This window comes from Battus philenor, unplaced genomic scaffold (assembly GCF_028537555.1).
Source record: "Battus philenor isolate CCGP_79_NKW_IND1 unplaced genomic scaffold, ilBatPhil1.0.hap1 SCAF_11, whole genome shotgun sequence".
Taxonomy (NCBI): Eukaryota; Metazoa; Arthropoda; class Insecta; order Lepidoptera; family Papilionidae; genus Battus; species Battus philenor.
Genome location: NW_027181673.1, coordinates 1,400,872 through 1,425,539, shown reverse-complemented (window position 1 = coordinate 1,425,539; position 24,668 = coordinate 1,400,872). Strand labels below are relative to the sequence as shown.

The window sequence follows — 24,668 nt, the reverse complement described above, 5'->3', positions numbered from 1 at the left end:
GCGGAAAAATGTTCAAAATAAATGTAATAACAACCTGACATATGTTCGTATGACGACATATTTGAATAACAGAACTACCTATTAAATTATACAGGTTGATTTGTTATAAATTTAAAAACTTTGAAGTGGTGAATGTAAGACTTATTTGCCAGCAAAAAAGTTTTAAATTGATCATTCTGTAACATGTTATATTTATTATTTTTTTACTATTAGAATGTGGTATAATAATCTGGTAATATAAAGTCTATGGGGAGAGATCGGAGTCCTTGTTTCAATACATAGATGCACATTGCAAGGAATAGGTATTTCTCAAATAGATGTATTGAGGGATATACCATAATCGCCATACTTGGTAGGAGTGTTGGCGATGGTAATGTTGTGTTATGGTACGTAGACAACACTGCTGCACATCTTCTAGAAACTTATTTGTGAGCAGTGACAATCCTATGTAATTAATGCACAAAATGTGAATTACATAAAATTGTATATCGGGAATCAAACCCGCGACATATGATCGCAAGTCCCAGTTCTCTACCGCTGAGCTACCATTGCTCAGAGACTAGATATTAAAAAAATAATTAATTTTTGTTCATAATAATCAGAATTTTAGGACGCTTTTTCGTATTATTTCTGAAATCATTTATTTGATTCGATAGCGTGTACATAAACCGAAAGCAAATGAGCATTACACCACTTTTAAGCTTTTACATCATCCTGTATAACTTGGCCACTTACAAAGGTAGGAAAATAAGTTAAGTAAACCGTTTTAATCTAAGACCTAAAATTAGAAACATATGACATCTAACAGACTAAAAATACAATTTTCTTTTTTTTTTAAAAGCTACATCGATGGCCAGAATAAAAAAACTTAGTTATGATTTGCAAAAAGTTAAAACTGATGAAAAAAATCGATTCCGTTGTGAGCAAAAGTCATTTGAATTTATATTTTTATGAGACAATTCATTTTTAAATATAAGAGATCGAGTTAGAAATGAACGGGTTCGTAGATGAACTAACATAAGCAGTGTAATCCGAAGAATTGTAAGTTGAAGTAACAATAGGCAGGTCACATAGCACGCAAAATAGCAGGTGAGTTCTTGAGCTTCTGGAGCTCGTCCAGGTGGGCAGACAATCTTGCTTAAGATATCGAAAGACGTTGATTCCAGGCCACTTTCTTTCGGAATATATCCAGCAGAAGATGTCTAATATGATGAATGTTTTAATACAGAATAATGAACAGATTATCAAGAACTAATATACCTAAGAGATACATATTACATTATTGATATTGCTCAGAAATCTTTCTATCTAAAAACTGGAAGATAACAGATGTTCGAGTTTTATAAAACTAACTATTATGTTATCTGTGTTATTTATAAAAAAGAAGAATAGCACAGACATAACTATACTTGAAAATATTTTATTATTGTTAAGTTTAATAATACAGTTCATTGTTTGCTGCGTACATACGAGTTTGGTGTTTGTTTCTCATTAAAGATATCCTTAAGGCGTTGGTAATTAGTTTACACGCGATATGTTTGGTTTGCTGTCGGTGGATTAAATCGCTTTTATATCTTATTTATTTATTTATTATAGTTTAGCAAAAAAGTTACAGCATTTAAAAATATACTTGATATTAAGTTTGGAGTGTGTACATACGAAGTAATCAATCATTTACTGTAATAAATTTATAGAATATGTACATCTATCACTCTCTAACTACGAAAAAGATTAAAGAATATATGTACAAATTAATAATGTGACATTTAAAAGTACTAACTTAACTAAAATCATTTTTTTATGACTTTTTAATGTCAAGAAATCATTACAATCAATTGATTTCCGTTTCCGGATTTTTCCTATTTCTTTCACGGAATACGGTTCTAAGTTTTTCTCACTAACTTATCTATGAAAACTTTTAAAGCGTCGAAGTATAATATGCATATATAAGTTCATAAGGTCTAAAATAAGGTCTTTTCGATTGTGTCAAGATTTTGAAGTAATTAAAAATTATCTATCACTTCTTCATTCAGTATTATTTTGCTATTTTATGTTCCAGGAACTGACGATTTGTGGTATTGTAGATCAGTGTTTCCCAACCTTTTTTATATCATGTCACACCTTAGCTTTTTTAAAATTCCCATGCCCAGCATTTTAAATTTATTTTGTACACATTTATATTTAATTAAGAATATGCTTTTAACTTTAAACTTGACACTTGGTATTCCATTTAAATAGCCCGGAGCGGTAGGCTTAAACTTATATTGATTCCATTTTCGAATTGCCCCTCAAAAAAAATCAAATTAACCCTCTTTGGGGCGTGGGCTCCACGTTGGAAAAGGCTGCTATAAATGAATTACATCAGTGAAAGTTGGTGCTTTATTTCGGACCTTGTTGGTAATCTTACAGTCTCTCAAGGAGCTATGGAGAGGGTTGTACACGGAATTTCTCTACCAGATCGACTCAAAAATGATGAGATTCACAGGGGAATTAAAGTGACCAGGCAGGCCTCATATTGCGCAAACCAGTTGACTGCAGCAGCCTTGAGAATTTGGAGTAGAAGCCATGGGTCTTTAGATGATGAACTACCTAAGTAAGGTTACCGGGAAATATTGGATGCGGATTGATTTCAATCGATCCTATTGGATATCTATTTAGGAGGCCCAAGTCCAACTGTTCACATCCTTTAGTTTTAACACATTCACTGCGGGCCCAATTTTGAAGAACTTTCAGCTGGTGCGGCTGAGGTCGAATCAGCCTCAAGCTGAACTTCCTAGTAGTGCGGTTGAGGCCTTTTCTGCCTCATGTTCATCAATATTTTTTTACAATATTGAGTCAATGCTTCGCAGACATAAAGAAAGCTATATTTGTCTTTGTCATACCTCATACGGTTGAGTGTAAACAGCCGCCACACTAGAGAGAAAACACGAGTTTTACGTGCCGCACCAGTGCAAAGTTTACCATGAGGTTGAATCGACTTCAAGCCGCAGTGAACGTGTTAATGACGACGATGATGATGAAATTATCAAGTTAACAACTGTTAAAGAACAAAGATGTATTATTAAAGTGATATATGATAAAATAAATCTATTTACCCAAAAATATTCTACTTTGAATCCGGGTATCCTTCTATGGCTGGCTCCGACTTGATGAATATACGCGAAGAAGTTGTCCAAGTCGTCCAAACCCTTGATACCCTCGTCGAGTGTGTTCATAACATTGTTGGCATGCTCCGCGAGTTCCGTGGAATTGATTTGTTCTTCCTTAGTCCGGTATTGGCGAAATTTCTCGAACATGTGTAATAGATCTTGATTTTCTTCGAAGAGTCTGAAATTAAAGTTATCATTAGACACATTTATATGAAAGAAGGTAATAAAGAAAGAATAGAAAAACAAACTTAACACACAGATAAGTTAGTATTGGATGCTACTTTATTACAAAACTGACATTGAAATATCTCACTGACTTTAATATAAACAGAATCAACAAATCATTGTCAGTGAAATATGAAAATGTTACAGAAGAAATAACAGGTCTAATAATTCACCAATAGAAAAGAGAACTATTGTACACTTATTTAAAAGAAGTGAGTGTAGGGAAGTACCCGAAATAGCCCAGTTGGCTAGTTGAAATCGTTATTTAAAAGAAGTGAGCCTAGGGAAGTGCCCGAATGCCCAGTTGGCTAGTTGAAATCGTTATTTAAAAGAAGTGATCCTAGGGAAGTGCCCGAAATAGCCCAGTTGGCTAGTTGAAATCGTTATTTAAAAGAAGTGAGCCTAGGGAAGTGCCCGAAATAGCCCAGTTGGCTAGTTGAAATCGTTATTTAAAAGAAGTGAGCCTAGGGAAGTACCCGAAATAGCCCAGTTGGCTAGTTGAAATCGTTATTTAAAAGAAGTGAGCCTAGGGAAGTGCAAGAATTAGCCCAGTTGGCTAGTTGAAATCGTTATTTAAAAGAAGTGAGCCTAGGGAAGTGCCCGAATGCCCAGTTGGCTAGTTGAAATCGTTATTTAAAAGAAGTGAGCCTAGGGAAGTGCCCGAAATAGCCCAGTTGGCTAGTTGAAATCGTTATTTAAAAGAAGTGAGCCTAGGGAAGTGCCCGAATGCCCAGTTGGCTAGTTGAAATCGTTATTTAAAAGAAGTGAGCCTAGGGAAGTGCCCGAAATAGCCCAGTTGGCTAGTTGAAATCGTTATTTAAAAGAAGTGATCCTAGGGAAGTGCCCGAATGCCCAGTTGGCGAGTTGAAATCGTTATTTAAAAGAAGTGAGCCTAGGGTAGTGCTCGAAATAGCCCAGTTGGCTAGTTGAAATCGTTATTTAAAAGAAGTGAGCCTAGGGTAGTGCTCGAAATAGCCCAGTTGGCTAGTTGAAATCGTTATTTAAAAGAAGTGAGCCTAGGGAAGTGCCCGAATGCCCAGTTGGCTAGTTGAAATCGTTATTTAAAAGAAGTGAGCCTAGGGTAGTGCTCGAAATAGCCCAGTTGGCTAGTTAAAATCGTTATTTAAAAGAAGTGAGCCTAGGGAAGTGCTCGAATGCCCAGTTGGCTAGTTGAAATCGTTATTTAAAAGAAGTGAGCCTAGGGAAGTGCCCGAAATAGCCCAGTTGGCTAGTTGAAATCGTTATTTAAAAGAAGTGAGCCTAGGGAAGTGCCCGAATGCCCAGTTGGCTAGTTGACATCGTTATTTAAAAGAAGTGAGCCTAGGGAAGTGCCCGAAATAGCCAAGTTGGCTAGTTGAAATCGTTATTTAAAAGAAGTGATCCTAGGGAAGTGCCCGAATGCCCAGTTGGCTAGTTGAAATCGTTATTTAAAAGAAGTGAGCCTAGGGTAGTGCCCGAAATAGCCCAGTTGGCTAGTTGAAATCGTTATTTAAAAGAAGTGAGCCTAGGGTAGTGCTCGAAATAGCCCAGTTGGCTAGTTAAAATCGTTATTTAAAAGAAGTGAGCCTAGGGAAGTGCCCGAATGCCCAGTTGGCTAGTTGAAATCGTTATTTAAAAGAAGTGAGCCTAGGGAAGTGCCCGAAATAGCCCAGTTGGCTAGTTGAAATCGTTATTTAAAAGAAGTCAGCATAGGGAAGTGCCCGAAATAGCCCAGTTGGCTAGTTGGAATCGTTATTTAAAAGAAGTGAGTCTAAGGAAGTGCCCGAATGCCCAGTTGGCTAGTTGAAATCGTTATTCAAAAGAAGTGAGTCTAGGGAAGTGCCCGAAATAGCCCAGTTGGCTAGTTGAAATTGCATTGGGAATACCACATAGACATATCCACATAAAGATAAGATATTAAAGAGAGGAAGTAAATGTAGTCGATGCTCATTCAGGAAGCTAATTATTGTTAAGCACTTCTCATGAAACTATATTTGTAAAAAGCTACTGTTGTGTTTCTCGAAGGCTCTTGGCAGAACTGCCTTCCGAGCCTATAGTAGCTTCCTGTGGGGATAATAATGACGATATTTTATATTGGTTCTGTATATTTACGCTGTCATAAACATTATTCAACAACCCTTTGATTGACAGATTTAGGGTTTTTATCTATGATATTTATCTTGATAAAGTCGCCCTTGGGCGACCAGTGGGTAGTGGATAAAATATATTTTCAATTTATCACACTCTTGACAATTCTGATATTGACAGCTTGTGCGAGGACAGACGGCGGCCTGTCGTTTTATATTCAAGTGATTATTGTATGAAAAAAACTCTAGTCTTTAGTGTTTTAAATTCCTCTAAACATTTAGCTAAATTTATACGTCAAAATTACGTTTTTACGTTTAATAGTAGATTGTTATAACTAACTTTAATTAAAAGTAATGTACTTATATAATATAGAATTTATTTATATATGAGCGGGATAGGAAATTAATGTCGGTTTTTAAGTTAAATTTACACAAACATTTTAAGAAGTTTTTAATTCTAATCAATAATATATTCATCTTCGTTATCAACAACCTTCTGCTATCTAGTATACAAGTATAGATGTAAGGCCGGTTTAAAACGAATTAAACCAATCGGTTTAAAACGAAAAAAACCGTTTATAACCGAAAAAACCCATTTTTTTCGATTTTAAACGTTTAGTGTTGACGACTATGTTTTTTTTTAAATATAAACACATTATCTAATCCAAGCGTAGACATTACCTAGCTAAGTTGAAAAACCATTACCTAGTTAACTATATTGGTTATTTTGAAAAGATTTATCAGTGTTTCATTCGGTTTAAAACCAAACTCACACACTTGCACTTCTCACGCGGAGAGACGTCAAGAGACCTTTGAGTAGACCTTAAATACTTGGAAATAAACGTCAAAACTCCTATCCACAATTTCTTTATGATTTAGGTACATATTTTAATCTATTGTATGTAATATTGTTTCTTTATAATTATAGTACTTTATATGTAATATACTTACCTACATAGGTATAAACTGCATAGGTAACTAACACAAGACCAAGTATTGTCGATAATGATGTGTAAAAACACTGTTCTTCTATTTTAGTAGGCGAGTTTTAAACCGTTTAAAAAGATTTATTTGGGGTTTTAAACCGCCACTTTTGGTTTTAAACGTTTTAAATCGGCTTTTTTACATCTATATATACAAGTCAATGCCGGAGCGGTAAAAATCAGTATTTCTGTAAAATATGTCGACAAAAACGACATTACTTTCCGGTCCCCCTAAAATATATTTTAAAAGAAAAAGAAGAAACGTAATAAAACAGATAACGAAGGATATAACATAACAACAATACAAATAGAAAAAGAAATAGGAAATAGAAAATATTTCATATGTTTTAATATGTATTTATATTATTTATTTTGGATGTCTATATTTTATAAGGTTTTCAAGCGGCAACCAAAAGCTGGTAGCGGCGTGGGAAGACGTCCCACTGGTGGACCGACACAGTTAATATCGTGGATAGTCGCTTGATGCAAACAGCGCAAGACCGGTCATCGTGTTGATCTTTGCCTATGCCTTAAAGTGGGCGTACATCGACTCAAAAGAAAAAAAAGAAAGAAGAATATTTCATTTATCGAAGTGCTATTAAAATAAAATTCGAAAAATCTGAAATATTATAAAATATGTACAACAAAGAGCAGCTGGATATACCAACTGCTATACACATTGAAAAACAAAGAATACCATTGTGTATTCCGTTAGTAAATCTGTTAGTAAGAGAGTAATGAAAATATATAAAATTTTGCATTGTTATATACGGTTAGATGTAGCCAATTGAATATCTAATCTTACTTTAGCCACCCGAGATTCTTCCAGAGCGTATAATTCCGTTCGGTGTTATTAATCACTTGTTACTTCATATTTCTAGGTCAGACACGTCATCTGCTGCGGTCGTCAAGATAAGGTGAAAACACTTGTAATATAAACGATAAGTATGGTTGCGAAGATGAAAACATGTATTATAGTTTATTTATCAATTAATTAAATTTTTTTTTAATCCGCATAATAACCATGGCTTGAAGAATTGTTCGTCGATGTGGTAGCGGGTGGGGTACATCGCCTGTACAATCGATGGCCTATGCCACCAAAAGGATTTTGAGATGACATAGACATCGTGTCAGAGGTCAGAGTGATCATCGTGGTGATCTTTATCATCAGCTTACGTGTTTGTGATGATGATGTCACCACTTGAGTATCATGAGAAGAACGCTAGAAGAACTAAATTTAAAAGAAACTAGTAAAATATTGCGTTCTCCAATAACGGCATCAGATTAAGGCCAATGGAGTCCAGTGCCGAGCAGTGATATCCCAGCGGTAGAGCACTGATACTTGCTGTGTATGTAGCCGGTTTTATTCTCGGTATATAATCATAAATAATACACACTTGGTGAATTAATTATATGAGCTTGCCAAAAACATTGTTGTAGAGTTTATTCTTGTTTATTCTTTACAACTATAACGCCTTATTAACCCGAGTAGAGTCAAAATAAAATAGATTAATAAAAATAATAAATTGATGATCAATAAGAGTTTTGTTATATGTTCCAATGTTGAATAAATGTATGTTATCTTTTATCTTAAAAAAGATGTTTTGAAAGGATGAGCAGAGTCTTCTGCGTTCGATAATACCATAATATGGTAGCCAAAGCGCGTGCCAGACATGGCGATTATGGTATATCCCCCCATAGATATCCTGGGGGGGGGGGGGGGCTGTCTTATAGCAGGCGTCTATGGTCTGAAACGGCGACGAAATTTCAATGCCCTGAGAAAGAATCGAATATGTACGAAGTGTTTTTGAATAGAGAAAGAAGAAACATTGCAAGAATTACTCTACCAAGAGTAAGAACGTAGGGGAAATTAGTCTATTAAAAATAATAAAAAAAACTTCATTTTATCAACCTACGACGTTTATTATTGAAAAATGGCTTCGCCATACATATCTATGTCACCAGGTTCAAAGCGCCTTGTGTTCAGTATCTATGGACGACCATATAAACGAAATTTAGATTAGTATATTCAGTAAAATATACTGTTAATTTCATGCAAATGGAAAATTAAAATACCTTAAAAATATGAATAGCCGTCCAATTCGGGGATTTCTGTCGCGATAGAAATGATAAATTATTATTGATATAATACTTTCGCATGTTTTATAACTAGGGCTTACAGTCTTGAAGGACAGTATAAACTTTTTTTACATAGCAAAAATAAGTTTATAATAATAGCACATATAAATGTAAATTCTTTATTTATTATTCCATTTTCATCTCCTTCCAAGTAATCCCCACTGAGAAAACACAGCCAAGGCTTTTGCAGACCTTAAAATATTCGGAATAGTTAATCGTGTTAAAATGGAGTCTTTGCATTGATCTTTTGATTTTCCTGAATAGCCAGAAGTTGCACGGAGCCAAATTAGGCTAATAAGGTGGTTTCGAGACGATATGAGTATAGTCGGTGACGCATTTTTTTTTTCAAAAAAATTGTGGTTTTGGAACCGATCGATACTTGACGTGTTTGAGGCACAAAACAACCTTAAAAATGGTTTAGGCAGCTTATTGATAAGTAAGAAAAGGACCAATATTTAGCCACACGCACATGCAGTGGTAGTCGTGCAACAAAGTGAACCGCTTGCCAGCCCGCTGACAAATGCGTAAGCGGCAAACAATGCGAATCACACAACCGCCACCGTCAAATCACTCAACACGTGTTTCACCCCTCCACGGGGCATCTTCAGGAGTTATGCATGTGCAGAAGTGGCTAAATATTGGTCCTTTTCTTACTTAGGATGGACTTCCGCATGGTAACGCCTGTTTTCATTAAATAACTTATTGATGTTCCAAGTATAACAGAGACACGCCTTTTGATGGTAATTTATTAAACAGCCCTGCCAACGTAGAAAAAAATTCTGTCTTCTTAATACCATGAACTTTTAAATGACAAGTAGTATATAAACGCATAATATATATATATATATGTGTGTGTGTGTGTATATATATAAAGTATCTGTATATTATGGCTCATTTACTGTCAGTTAATGGATTGCACATTCTTTCAAATAACAATATTTTCAGAGATAATAACGTAATGAAAATAAAGGGCTTTCAAAATTCGTATATCTAAATATTAAAATTACTTTTTCTGCAGACTATTCTTCTCTTATCACTTTTCAGTTTTTTTTGTTACGGTTTCTTCTTTTTAATTATTTATTATTTACTATCTAGCAAGCTTTGTGTTTACAATAAGACAGACTCTATCGTATTACAATAGAAAAAATAAATCGATATGAAATATTTGAGAATGATCACTTTATATGATGTGACAAATAATCATATATACAGTTGTTATACAGTAGAGTAAAGGTCATTATAAATACTTCCGTCAATAATTCTAGAACCTTCTTTTGAAATATATATAGGTTTCCTGATTTATTTCTGCGAAAGAAGGAAATTTTTTTAAAAAAAAGATTACTATCTATAAACTAAAAAGATGTGAAGAAAATTTATTGAATCTGACGGCAAATGCGAAACGTTCGATCTCCGTAAAGACCTCGCTTTAGACTTTTACCGTTTTGGATTACGGAATTATTTTATATTGTCAATCGTACTATGTTCTATCGGAGCAGTTTCGGTATAAATCAGCGCGGACCTTTGTAAATCGCTTCCACGTGTTCAACCCTTGACATATATACGGGATTACTTTTTTCGTTCCCCTCAATCCTTTTATGTTCTTTTTTAAATGTTATTTCAATAACTTTATTGTTTACTATTGATTGCAGTGAAGAGGTATTGAATTAAAATTGAAATTGAAAATTGTTTGTTCAATATAAAGTACGATAGGTTTTATTTTATTAATAACATTGATTTGAATTTTATTGCTTTATCAAATCTACAAATGGAATCTATCTATATATGGACACACACATATATATATATATTATATATATAAAAACCTCCACCATTGTTAAGAAAATTCTTCCGTCTTTTAACTATAACACCTTGCAAAGCAAAGTCAAAAATAAATAATTAAAAAAAATTGTCGATCAATAAAAGTTTCAATATTTTGTATAAATTAATTTGATCTTTTATTTTTTAATCATAGATACAGGGATACAGTTTCACATAGACCCCAAACTTCTAACGGTCCAAGAATTCTATCAAGCTTGCTCTGGGTCCTACGTTGAAAAGGCTTCGTCACACCCAAATCTTCTCATAGTGAACATGTTTCGCTATTCCTCCCGCATCTCTTCCAAGACTAGGAAAAGACATTGATCTCTGTTTTTCAAAAGCCTAATCGTTTTTGCAACCTAAACCCTTACTTTCCAGCAATATCTGAATCACTTGTCACATATGTAATACAAGAATTAATGTTCTAAAAAAAAGGCATATCGAAGAAGGGTGACATCAAATGTAAACAAGGAAGGCTATATTTCTCACCTTTTTCTCTTTATGGCGATATTCAAAATATTTTAAAAGAAAAAGAACATAGTTTGAGCTTCTTAAACTTGCAAGCATATTTTTGGAACAGTAATAAAATGGCTGATAATAGAAATGTTAATTAAGTGCGATATAGATAGTAAGGAAATAAATAACAATTACAATAAATAAAGATAATAGACATAAAATTGTAGAACTCTAAAGGGAACGCGAAGAAAGTGAGCAGATGTATGGAAATGAATGAAAGATCTTGTGAAGGAATAAGTTTTTGAATTATGATGATATAAATTCCAAAAAAAAAAATCATTAACTCTTTTATTTAATTAAAAATATATCTGTTTTTTAAGCACATGAATTTTTGACCTTATTTTCAAAATTAAAGTTCATTATAGGCCAGTCTGTGTCGTCTAAACTATGTACACTGTTTCGTATATTAGTGGGTATGCGTCGAAGTTATTGGGTTAAGTGAAACTGGTACACAGTCATAAAATGTCTCAGCGTCAGTCCGGAGGTCGATTTCAAGTCGCCGTTATGCTGACTCCATAAATATTTTATGACCATGCCTATTAACTGGTGTTACATTGCGGATATATTTGAATCGGTATCGACTTATTTTCCTTTTAACTACTCAATGTATTTCACTTTTTTAGTATTTTCAGTTGAACACTGTTAATAGATATATATGTACAGGTTGATTTGTTAGTTTAAATATAAGTTTAGGTAAGAAAAGGACAAATAATACATAGCGGATGTAGCTATATATTAGTCCTTTTCTTACTTAGGATGGACTTCCGCAAAGTAACGCCTGAATCTATTAGATATTTAAAATATATGTATTGTTTAAATGTCAGCAAAAAAACTTATAAATCTTTTCCCATTCTTCTTGTATAAAGCGATCATTCTAGAATATGTTAAAATACATTTATTTATTTATTATTAGAATGCGACTGGCTAATAACTTCTAGCAGTAAAAGTCTGCGGGTACAGATAAAAAATTCGTCTCTTTACATCAATATTTTTTTAAAAATCGAATGATTAAAAACGCGTTCACGTTTCGTTCACAATAATTCATTTTTAATTTTACAAATGGAACTAGTTGGTTGTAAATAAAATGCAACTATAATTCAAAACCATTAATATTTCTACAGTTTCAGTTTCAAACATGAAAATAATGCCAAATAATTTCACAGAGTACGAATTGGGTCTTTAAAACATAAATTTAATTTTATATCATGTTTACATTTGATTTTATAACTAAATCTTTTCAGCAGAGCTGCATTTAGATCTCTAGAAGTCTCGGGAAACTTTGAAAGCGTATTAATTGTAAACTTTATAGCTCTACATATAAACTTTGAGATATATTGAACATTAAAGTACGTGGGTGCATGTTTGACGTCTGTAATATATCTTAGTTCCACGCATCAGCGGAACACAAACATTTCCCGCGCATTTCAACGACGCCATTTTGTTATTATTTGACGGATTATTAATTTTTGACATGTTTATATTTTACGCTTTGTGATAGACAAAGATCTCTGATTCTTCCTTCCACTAACCGAGTGGGTTTGATTTTGGCTCTCGTCCATTGTTATAAAAGTGGGTTTAAGTATTTTTGGCAGGCGATAAATAATGAGGTAATCTCCTATTATAATTTTTATAATATCTAGAACGCATTACCACAGAGTATATTACTTTATGCGTTTGACAAACTCTACTATAGAGATAACCTAATATTTAATTTATTTTTGTACAATAGGTTATTAATTAAACATTGTAAATACAGAATGATTGATGGTAATGACAATACAGTAAGGAAAGGTGCTTTAAATATTAGGATAATTAATATTTAATATTAAGATAATTGCAGTCTAAATTAACGTTATACATTTCACAGTGATCATTTGCAGAGTGTTTTGAGGAAATGTGTGTAAAGAATTAGGTGCTTTTTGATGACAAATGATCTATATGCTCAACCATTTAAGGCTTTTGTAACTATAAGCGAATGCCCTAAGTACAACACGTCAAAACGTCCAAAGAGAGGAATGGTAATCCGCATGAATAATTAAACATACAAAGACCTAAATACCCGAAAAGACTGGCACGGAATTCGGGGAACAAAAGCTGTACCTGCCTTCTGTATTCAGACGAGACCTCTTGACCTCATTGCGAGGTAAGTGCCCTCCTCGAAACTCGGAGGGCTCGTTTCGAAACTGGCACAGTGTTATGTCCCAACTCTTGCGTCGGAATCATCCATAAACTGCTTTTATTAAGTGCCGATAAAATTATATCGCGCCAAGTTCAAAAATTGATAATAAATCCGCTGACAATAACCTAGCTATAAATTTTATTCCTTTTTATTGTTCATACATTTATACCTAGCCTGTATATAAGATAAACATAGAATTCGTTTATTCAACATTAGAACTCCTGTTGATCGTCAACTAATTATTTCTATTTTATTTTTCTCTCTACTCTGCAAGATGTGTAGTTATGGAGAATAATCAGAAAGAAACTTCACAACAACACATCTTTTAATAAAGTTAAACAACACAGATTTACACATATACACTTTATAAGATATAGCTTAAATGAAATCAAAATAATCAAGCAACATTGCCATGACTACACCGTCTTTCCATCTGTAGAGTGAATGTTATATTTCTTTAATTTTCATGCGGTGAGAAAGAGTCAGACCGGCCGAACAATCTCCCCCTATCGTCAGTCCGGCTCGGCCCACGTACCGCGAACATATCCCTACTTTTAACTACAACGTATCATACTTGATTTTATATTGTAAAATATTTTTATCCTTTTATAAATTTCGTTTACTTTGTTGTCTTGTTGTTTTATTTATTTAATTCAATTATTAAAACTATATATTTGATTCATAACTATGTCAGTCCAAGATATAGACTTTAACTTAAGATCGCTATATGCATCTAACACTTTTAAAAAATGAATGTATGTTTACAATAGTAAGGTTATTTTTAAAGATAGTAACGGTTAGATAAGTAAGTAAAATTACGGAATAAGTAATCATGTTCATCCTTCCAAGACTTCAAAGATTGGCATGACGTAATGAGGTTTTAATAGAACCTTTGATGGTATAAGGAAAAGAAAACAAGCGATTTAATGGACGCTGTCCAACAAGATGTATAGATAATATCAAAACTGTCACTTAAAATCAGTAAACGAATGCTTTCTCTTTCTGCCAAACACCGAACTACCACAACCACTCTGACAAGAGTGGAAGAATTAGAAGAAAATAGTAGACGCATATTTCCTTATCACCTAATTAACCATCGTCATCATGTCTGTCGATAGACACGCGCATTAAAGCCTCTTTTTAAAATTGCTGCGATGGTACTGGATCCAGGTAATGCAAGATCGATCGTCATTGTGGTTCCAGGGAATTCCTGCACCCTTGACTATGCCGTCAGTTAACCCAGTGAGAGGATTACATATGCTGCGTTTACCGGCATATCTATATAGTATGTATATAGATATGACTAGATATAGTAACATACAGATTAAAAACAAAGAAGCGATTTGCATTAAATAGGCTCGAAGTATAAAACAAACTTCAATTACATATTAAAGCGAAAACTTTGAACAATTTTCACAGTTTAAGTGCTGAGATACAGCGGTGCCCATTTGGCAATGTGCCAGATCAAATAACAGTACAGGTTTAACTACTTAATTAGTGTAAACGGATAAACCTTTTCGCTTATCGAACTACACTTGAAAGTTGAAAATGTTTTAGGCGGTAAAATAAAAAAATTTGGTAGAGTATAGAGTATATGCTGAAATAATTAAACAAAGAAACAAATATGTACCTAATAATTTCGAATATAATTGACACACACACATGTGTATATACACACACACACACACACACATATATATATATATATGCATAAAGGTTTTTTTTCTCATGCGCTACACTAATGTTTCAGGAGCTTTATGGTTCTGGAGTAAAGACCACGGATCCAAAAAACGCAGCCTAAGACGTCCGCTTACTCGATGGGCATATATATATAAATAAACATAAATTTCTACCAGATAAAGAATTTTGATTCTATAGATAAGAACATGGCAACAAACTTGATAGTTACTCTTTTAACGCCAATGTAACATTTTTATAGGAATTAAGATCTTATAGGCCATGTACATATGTTTTTTTATGTAGCACAGCGTTGTGCCAAAAAGTTTAAATAGAATTTGAAAAAAATATTTACAGTAAATTCTGTACTATTCTTCATATTATTACATAAACTTCTCTTGTACTCACACATACACATGAACGTATAAATAAATATTAGATGTATATGTGCTAGCACATATACTATTTTAATTTTGAATTTATAATTTTTTTATGGTACATTTGAATGTATCTTACTATGTATAAATATGTTTTTAAAATAAATAATTAATAAATAAATAAATTAGATCATGAAGGATTCCATATTTTATTTATTAAACGTGTGGCTGAATGTTTTCTTTACGTGTTTTATTTACATTTTAACTAAGATTCTTCTTACCACGGCTTCATTAAATATTTTATATTCGAATGCACTACGCGAATTAACTTTGTTTCTACATCTTTGATTTATAGTAATATATTGCTGAGAAACTTGATTCAGTTGGTATAAAAGAAGCTATTTTGAATTTTTTTGAAATTAAAAATAGCTTCTATTAAACAAAAAAAATAATATATAATATAAATTTTAAATTTTTTTTTCGGTTATTCGATCTTCTGGAATTTTGGCTTATTTTTTATAAATAAGTGATAATTATGTATATATATATATATATATATATATATATTTTTTATTTAAAAGTTTTTTAAAAATGACTTTTTTAAATTTAATTTTTACCAAAACCTAAACAAATATACAAACATTTTGAATATACATAAAAATAGATCACACCTTCCAAATCTTATCAGTATTGTCACTTAATAAAATATTTTTATTAGTAACATATTCAATATTATTGCTTCATAAAATCACACAATAAAAGATTCACTTGAACTTAATTTTACGTTGAGTATTGAGTTTCGAGGAAATCCTGAAACATGAAGAAGCTATTTATATCTCGGAAAGGGGTCAAGGAGCCAAATCGGAATACAAAGATGCCTGGGTTGCTGTAATATTAAATTAATATTTTTATAGGGTGTTATATATTAAATAAATAGGTATATCGAGCCATTGTTTATATGTGTAAAATCTCTAAAGAGGTGAATGCATAAAGAATCAACTAATGTATGGTATCAACGAAAGGCTTTTGATTGGCGACCAAAACCAGGTAGATATGGCGTGGGCAGAGCTCCCACTGGGTGGTCGAACGACATAATTATGGTCGCGGAAAGTCCTTGGATACGGGCAGCGAATGTCATCGTAACAACCTTTGCAGGAAGCCTAGGCCTTGCACTGGGCGTTTATTAGCTGAAAAGAAGAATGTATGGATCACTATCAATAGTTTCAGAAATAATAAATAAAGAAATAGAGATAAAAATTAACTTTTGTAATTATTACACATTAAAATCAATTATTGTTAAATATCTAATAGAATCAGGCGTTATTTTGCGGAAGTCCATCCTAAGTAAGAAAAGGGCCAATATTTAGCCACTTCCGCATATGCAGTGGTAGACGTGCAACAAAGTGCACTCTGTGTTTGGCACTAATCGGTGTAACATAACTCCCGAAGATGCCACGTGGAGGGGTGAAACACGTGATGAATGATTTAACGGTGGTAGTTATGTAATTCGCATTGTTTGCCGCATGCACATTTATCGGCGGGCAGGCCTGCGGTGCACTTTTTGTACTGCGCGAATTTATTGGCACGGGTTATTCCAATAGAAATAAATAAATTAATATATTTCAGAGTGATGGATAGACGTGTAAATAGCTTATTAAGCAAATAAGTTGTAAATTCAGCTTAAAGGAATGAATATCAAAGTAAAAGATATCGTTTGTAATTTTAAAATTAGAAGCCGATTCTTTTTCTAATTAAAATTAAAATAAGTCAAAGAGCCACTTAAACACTGGCCAATTTGATTAATAAAAAGTAATGTTTAAGAATAATGTACGTTTTAACTTTTTCAATGAATTTAAAAAGAAGTGAGCGTCGCACGGTTGTCTTCGCCCCTAATTTATTTCTTTTGTAAAAAAAATAATAATTGAGGGACGGTTCTAAATTTAAATATTTTCTTTACGATTCAATTTCATTGGTGGCCTGTTTCTATAATTCTTCACTGTAATACGTGTACTGAATATGAATTTTTTTTCCGGGTTTTCGATCTTCTGGAATTTTTTGCTTTATATTTTTTTAATGGCTTCTTTTTTATAAATAAGTAATAGTTATGTATATATATAGTTTATATCATTTAAAGGAAATAAGAAAGAGAAACGCATGATGAAACAGAAACATCTTATAGCAGCAAAAAATAAAACCTGTAACATATGCATCCTCCAAATACTTATCTATGGACGCCAAACTTGAGTATAAAAAAAACAAACACATCCATAAACTTAAAATTTTTAAGCGGTCTATGGAAAGAAGCACGCATGGATGCACAAAATTAGAAAGAAAAGACAAGGGACTTAAAAAACTTGAGAAATGAGGTTAGAAATTTTCTGAGAGAGGCTTTTAATGAAACCAGAATTCTAACAGTTACTTCGCAATACATTTTTTATAACATATTATTATTGGGCCTTAATTTAAAAACATATATGAAAAATCGTCATGTAGTATAAATACAAGAAATAAATATAAACTCGTAACGTATAAATTTCATCTTCAAAAAGTTATTAAATCATTCATGGGTATGTTTGCGCATATATAATAAGTTCCAATTTTACTTAGACCTTCCGTTTCTTAGTATTAAATTTAAAATTAAAAGTATATTATTAAATATATCTTAACATAGCATTCAAGAGTTTTTAGTTTATCGAAATGTTCGGAACTAAGTTTGTTGGTTCTTATACATGATTGATATTATAATGTAATAATAAAAAAATATATTGTCAAATTTAATTTAAGACATCACCTGTTAAGTTTCTGGCCGGCTCTTCTTAACGGATCAGCATTGCAAGCCGGTGGTGCCTTACTGCTTAAAATGTTAAAATAATCGACGATTCAAAAGCGCATGTAAAAGTCTATTTCAATAAAGATATTTTTGAACTAGAATTGAACTTGAATTTGAATTTGATTTTGAACTTGAATTTGAATATGAATTCGAATTCGAATTTGAATTTGAATTTAAATGTGAATTAATATTTGAATAAGAATTTCTCTTTCGAAGTAAATGATAAGTGGATACAGTCAACCACCGTATGGACTTCCAGGGGTAATATAAGATATATCAAGAAGAGGCAGATCATACAGATCTGGTTTGATGACTAAAACTATTTTAGATCCATTATGGCTACGCTTGGCTCGATATAGAGGGAAATGGTAGCAATTGCAGAAGGCTTACGAAATTGGAACTGCTACATAAAATAATTTTTTTTATTTTTTTATTACTAATTAATAACCGATAATAAAAAATGTGTAAATCATTCTATATGAACCATTCCTGAGTTATATACAATACATACTGCATAATGTGTACTATATACTTTACATTTTACACACAGAGAGTCACATACTCTATGCACACTATCAAATACTCTATTCCCTCCTTTGTTTATTTTTTTTATTGATAAATATGTGTTACTTTGTTACGAACCTATCAGCTGAGAAGAACCTTGGAATAAATAAATAAATTATTAACTCTAGCATAAATCTAGTAAATATAACATAAAGCGATATGGGTTAAGTAAATAAACATAAATTATACAGTTATGTCGGATAAATAGCTACAATATAATTTATAAAGATTTATTCTATTAGTAGTAATAGACGCTTTTCTAGGTTACTTTGGGGGAAGCTGATGACTTCTAGTAGACGTCCATCGAGTCAACAGAAGAAATAAAAGTTTTATTTCATGAGTAATATTCGTATATAAATCTTAGAAATAATTTACGTACCACCTCGCCTTTCCGTAGCTCTATCAATTACTCTAATTTGAATAAATTATTATATTAACTGAACTAATAGCGTAATTTCATTAAACCTGTCAAAGGCGACGCGATTGCTAAGTAAATCTATTACAATTAACTTGACAACTTTCAATAATACTATTATATATTGATTTAAATATATATCACGTGTTAAAGTTTTAAGTGGTTGTATATATAGCTTATTTTCCATTAATTTATTTATTATACAATCTACCTAAATTAATGGTTTCTTAAAGTAACAAATAACGAAAAAAATCGCACGAAAAAGTTTTTTCAAAATTCGAATCATTGCATATTAAAATTAATTATTATTAAATCTCTCTTATATCTGTACTGACTTTGTACAGCCAGTAGCTTTGACCTGTCATATTTCAACAGAAAAAATAAATAATTTTTACTTAATTCAGGGCGATAACTTATAAAGGATGATTAAAAATAGGCTTAAAAACAAGCCATATATTTACCCCTTCAAACTTTGTACACGTCTAAGCAATAAACCTGTATATGAGTGCGATGTCAACGACCTCACCTATATGAAGTAGAGAAAGCCGTAGACTGGTCGCCTACGGGTGTAGCAATAGTGCTACGCGGCTGACGCATAGCGTAGGCTCTTGTCGTAGCACCAATTTGTCTTTGCCGTTTCTTACTGAGTCGGTGTCCACGATCGATATGTTCTTCAATATATATTAATACTAATGGGCTACTACGTGGTATAAAGTGTAAAAATATAGAACCTTCTTCATTATTATCACTCACTATTTAGGATAAAGTGACTAGTTTTTTTCATAAAGCCGGTTGGTATTCCACTGTGTATAACTCCGTCTATTAAAACATCGTGCGTGGTTTTGATCTGAGACCACACCATTTCACAGGAATAAAGATAGATATAATAGCTTTTAATTGTTTTCCCTATTACCTTTTTACACAACTTTAAAATCTAGCAAGACTCCTCTTTGCTCAACAGCAACGCGAAGTTCTCCTTCTCTATTCTCTCTGCTAACGGAGATTGGTATTCTGTTCATACCGCGCCAAATACGAGATAGAGATCTATGTTTAGTAGTGGACGTTCTAGTGCTGAAATGATGATGACGGTGATGGTATCACAACTGACTTTCATTTTACTTGTCAGTAAAAGAATATCTGCACTCCTGGTTTTCTATTGTTATCAGTAAAACGAGTTCAAAAATATTCTTTATTAGAAGCTATTACAAAAAACTACCTTTTAGGAAGCTACCACCGGCTCGGAAGTCAGTTCTGCTGTGAGCTGGCGTGAAACAACAGTCGCTTTTTACAAATATAGTTTTATAAAGAGTGTGCGACAATAATTAGCTTCTTGAGTGAGCATCGACAGCGTTTAATTTCACGCATTAACATCAGTATAGTATTCATGGATAGAATAATATAATTTTTAAATCATAGTTATTGGCGATTAACAAGGTCATACAGAACCTTATTATATAACAATTTTCTATTTGTTTTTTATACTTTTTACATTGACAGTTTTAAATGTTCGTTTGTTCTGTCAGTCTATTGTTACGTATTGTTTTACTGTTATCTACTTTTGTAAATTTTTAATTTAACTATCAGCATAATTTTTATTTATTTAATCACTGAATAGTCCACACACTCGTCAACAATATTTATTGAACGATTTATTTAATTTTTGAAGACGAAAGCTAGATGTGTGTAGTTATTTTTATTTATTTTATTAGCGCCATATCTATCACTGTATTTTAATTAGTTTTGGTTATTTTTGCGGACAAACAAAACATTTATATATATTTAATTTTTGAAGACGAAAGCTGGAAATATGTAGTTTTTTTATTTCTTTTATTACCGCCGTGTTTATCACTGTATTTTAATTAATTTTGGTTATTTTTGCGGACAAACAAAACATTATTATATATATAGATACGTACCTAATACGTCCTCAATTCTTAGTATTAACAATAAGAAAATTACAAAGTTAATATCAATTCAGCGTCCGTATCCGATGTGGTCCGTACTTCAGATATTGCTTCGCAATAATATCGGAAGCAATATTACTCGGCCGATTATTGTATAGCTACGCAGCGGAACCGGAAATTGTTTATAAGCTTCGATACCAAAAGCTTTATTTAATTGCAAGCTTTAAAATTAAAATCTATTTATTTGTGCTTTATTGTTTATTATTATTGCGAGTTATTTAACTTATAATTATAGGTTCTATTGAAAAAAATATAACATTAGCCTAACCTATCAACTAAATTTGAATCCTTTTTTTAAGGTTTATGGAATTAATGCAGCCTTGCTATTTTTACAAAAGTTTTATATCTATATAACCTTAACTTCAGTGTAAATTGTTCAACGTTATATTTTATTGGAAAGAGTCATAGCCGTCGTCGTATCAGCACACAGACGCCCTCTTCAATCCATAGGTCTCCCACGAAGATATCTATGACTGGATATACCATAATCGCCATGCTAGGCAGGCGGGTTGGCGATCTCATTGTGGTATTATACAGAGGATGCTATAGCCTCTCCTCTTGAAACCTATTCGGGGATTGCGGCAATTCTATATAATTAGTAAAGTACAAAGTGTGAATTATATAACACTGTATGCCTGGAATCAAACCTGCGATCTACCGTCGCAAGTCTTAATCCTTTACCGCTAGGCTATCACTGCTCTTTAGAAATAGTTCTTTCGTTTCATCCCATAGACGCCTACGCCACATGATCGCCACATTTGGCACGCAGATTAGTGGTCGCAGTGTATTAGTACGCAAAAGATGCTGGTACCCATCCTCTGGAAGCTTGTGAGCTGTGGTAATCTTATATAATCATGGTTGCACACTTATTAACACTAGGGGCCACTCGGGCGAATCATGAACTGATGGCGGGCCGGCCGCCAGAAGTATCGGTAAATAGTAGTATTGATAAGAATTAGAATTCAATATTTTTCATTATTTTTCGGTCTGTGTAACCGTGTATATAATTATTGCATAGAGTGTGAATTATACAAATTGTATCGAGCATAGAACCAGTGACCTACGATCTCTAGTCCCATTCCGTGCCACTGAGCTACCACTGCTCGAATTAAGCTATAAATTAAAACTTCGCGTTATCACAGGAAAACTGTAACCATAACAGTATATTCAGAATTAAAAACTTTTAAATTCATATTTCGAACGTTTTTAAGCTTTCCTGCGATCGTGCATCTCAGTTCTCTACCACTGGGCTATTAATGCTTATTAGAAAGAATGAGGTTTCGAAATTACAGATAATAAATGTTATTTATACAGATATCCGCCGTGAAAATGAATAATTTTCCATTACGTTTCTGTAAAAGGTCTAATCTATATATATCGACATATACTCTACGTTTTAAGGCTAAATTTGGTTCATCTGATTCTTTTATATATGCATATTATTAGATAATAATAATGGGTCTTTTTCTATCAAATACATTTAGAAATTACAATAAAAGTTACTCAATATAATACTCTACAGTATACAATGCCCTTTTCGTAGAGATTTGGAGTGAAGACCACGACGTAGGGTATGTACTAACCAGGTAGTCAGGCGACCTTGACAAGATCCTGGAAAGTGGTTGGCTGTAGGTCTCATCCAAACAGCCTTATTAAAAATATCTCGGAAAAGCCTAGCAGTGAAAGTCCTCTGGCTGAATTTCATTTTGATTTCGTTCAAAAATCAAGTAGGCATTGAATGGTCGATTATTTTAACATAAGTATTAAGCTACCAACAGTTCGAAACGCTGATCTGTTGAAATGTTCCGACCAAAAACTTAAAAGTTGACTTTTAAATCAAATTTAACTATTTTTCATGTGTATATTATAATATCAACCACGTAAATGAGTCAATAAACCGAGCGTATTGAGATACAGTAAATAAATAGTTTTTTTATATCTATCACTAATTGTAATATAGAATAATGAAATAAATATATTTATTATCTTTATTTTTTTATGTCAAAAAATAAGATCTCTTCCATTTTATCGTATTATATTATTGATACACCTATTGTAACATTTATAGGATCATAAAATTAAATCTATTTACGATCTTTAAAGTCGTATGATAAGAAAATTCTAGAAAACTCTGTATTAAGGTAATCAAATATATAAATAAGTTAGTTTTTTTTTTCAAATGGCCCCCGCTATTGGGAGCCTATTGTCCTTACCTTACCTACAGGGTCGTTTATATTCTTTATTGATTTTTTTACGCTCGTTTTTTTATTATCTTTCTCTTCTTTCATTCATCAAATAATCTGTCTTTCTACTTCTTTCATTCCATATTTTTCTCAGTTTTTCTCGTTCGTTCTATTCGCCATACATCTATCCTCAATCACTTCATTCTAGGCATCTTTATTTACATTTTTATTTAAAACTCAATTTTATGCAGCTTTACATTCTGTTATTTACATATATTCATCACAGTTTTTATCTTCTATTCTACTTATTCCAATATTTTTAATTTACAATTTAATTTAATTTCTTTGTTTACTTTAATGCTAACTTATTATTTAATTTCCTATCTGACAATATTTGAGCCTATAATTAAGTTTTATTTCTATCTATTGCGGTTTTGGCTACCTTCTTACACTAGTTGAGGAAGGATTTCCTTCCCTCTTCCTCTAACATGACGGAGATGTTGGTCGCCTCCTCAATCTTCTTGTCTACCATGCATTCGGAGTCGACTCGGAGTCCTCCGAATGCGGGACGGTGGGTAAATCTAATATATTAAATTCTCGTGTCACGGTGTTCGAACTTGAACTCCTCTGAAACGGCTTGACTGATTTTTACCAAATTTAATATGCGTATTCAGTAGGTCTGAGAATCGGCTACTATCTATTTTCTATACCCCTAAGTGATAAAGGTTGTTCACACTAAAAAAAAAATTATTTTTTTAACGAAATTTTTTGTTTTTATTTTTTTATGATACAGCATACAAGAATACATACAACCATAAATTTTCACCCCTCTACGATCAACCCTTATTTTTTATTTGTAAATTAAAATATCAATTATTTTTTGCAAAACAACGTTTGCGGGATCAGCTAGTATATATATATTGTTCAATAACTTTTGTATTTTGAAACTATTCATTTCACTTAATAACATCAATGTAGGGTAATACAATGGTAAACAAAACAATGCAAGTCTATACCATAGGGCAAAGTAATCTAGGCTAAATGGGTTGCCGCCCAGAGCAGAGCTTAAACTGGCTCCAGGCTAATTGCATGCGCCTCGGAGCTTTTCGTTAAATTTAATATCTGACGACAAATGTGCTGCATCTTACCAGTTTTTTCACTTATTCTATTATAGTTTTACATCTGACATATATTTCTATAAAAATAACGATCTATATAAAGTTGAAAATAAACAAGAAATAAAGCTTTCATCTAGGCTTTATAAAATTTATAATTCTATTATGTACAGCTGTGTATAAAAATACAATACGCTGCTATGTAATGTTATCGAAAAATAATGTTGTAAATTTTCGTTCGAACAACGAAACTGGCTGCGATTCTGCCCATATCAGCTCATTCTCTACGGTTTTCAGTAGAGTCTTCTTGTTTTTCACTTCTCTTCTAGATGTAGACTGACTTATACCCCAGTATCGACTTTTAAAGTCGTCAACAATGTTGAATTGAGCATTCTAGTATGTAATAATTTTAATATTTGAAATTATGAAATTAATAACATTGTAAATTTTCTTGCAAGCCGTTACAAA

The 24,668-nt window shown here is 32.4% G+C and overlaps 1 protein-coding gene across 1 annotated transcript in view; it reads right to left on the bottom strand.

The window, feature by feature from the left end:
* The window catches only part of LOC137930909 (neuroglobin-like), a 54,427-nt gene that overhangs the window by 5,817 nt on the left and 23,942 nt on the right, over positions 1–24,668 (bottom strand). The window contains exon 2 of the mRNA XM_068774269.1: positions 3,096–3,327. Coding sequence (XP_068630370.1) covers positions 3,096–3,327 — 232 coding nt within the window. The remainder of the gene's footprint in view (positions 1–3,095; positions 3,328–24,668) is intronic.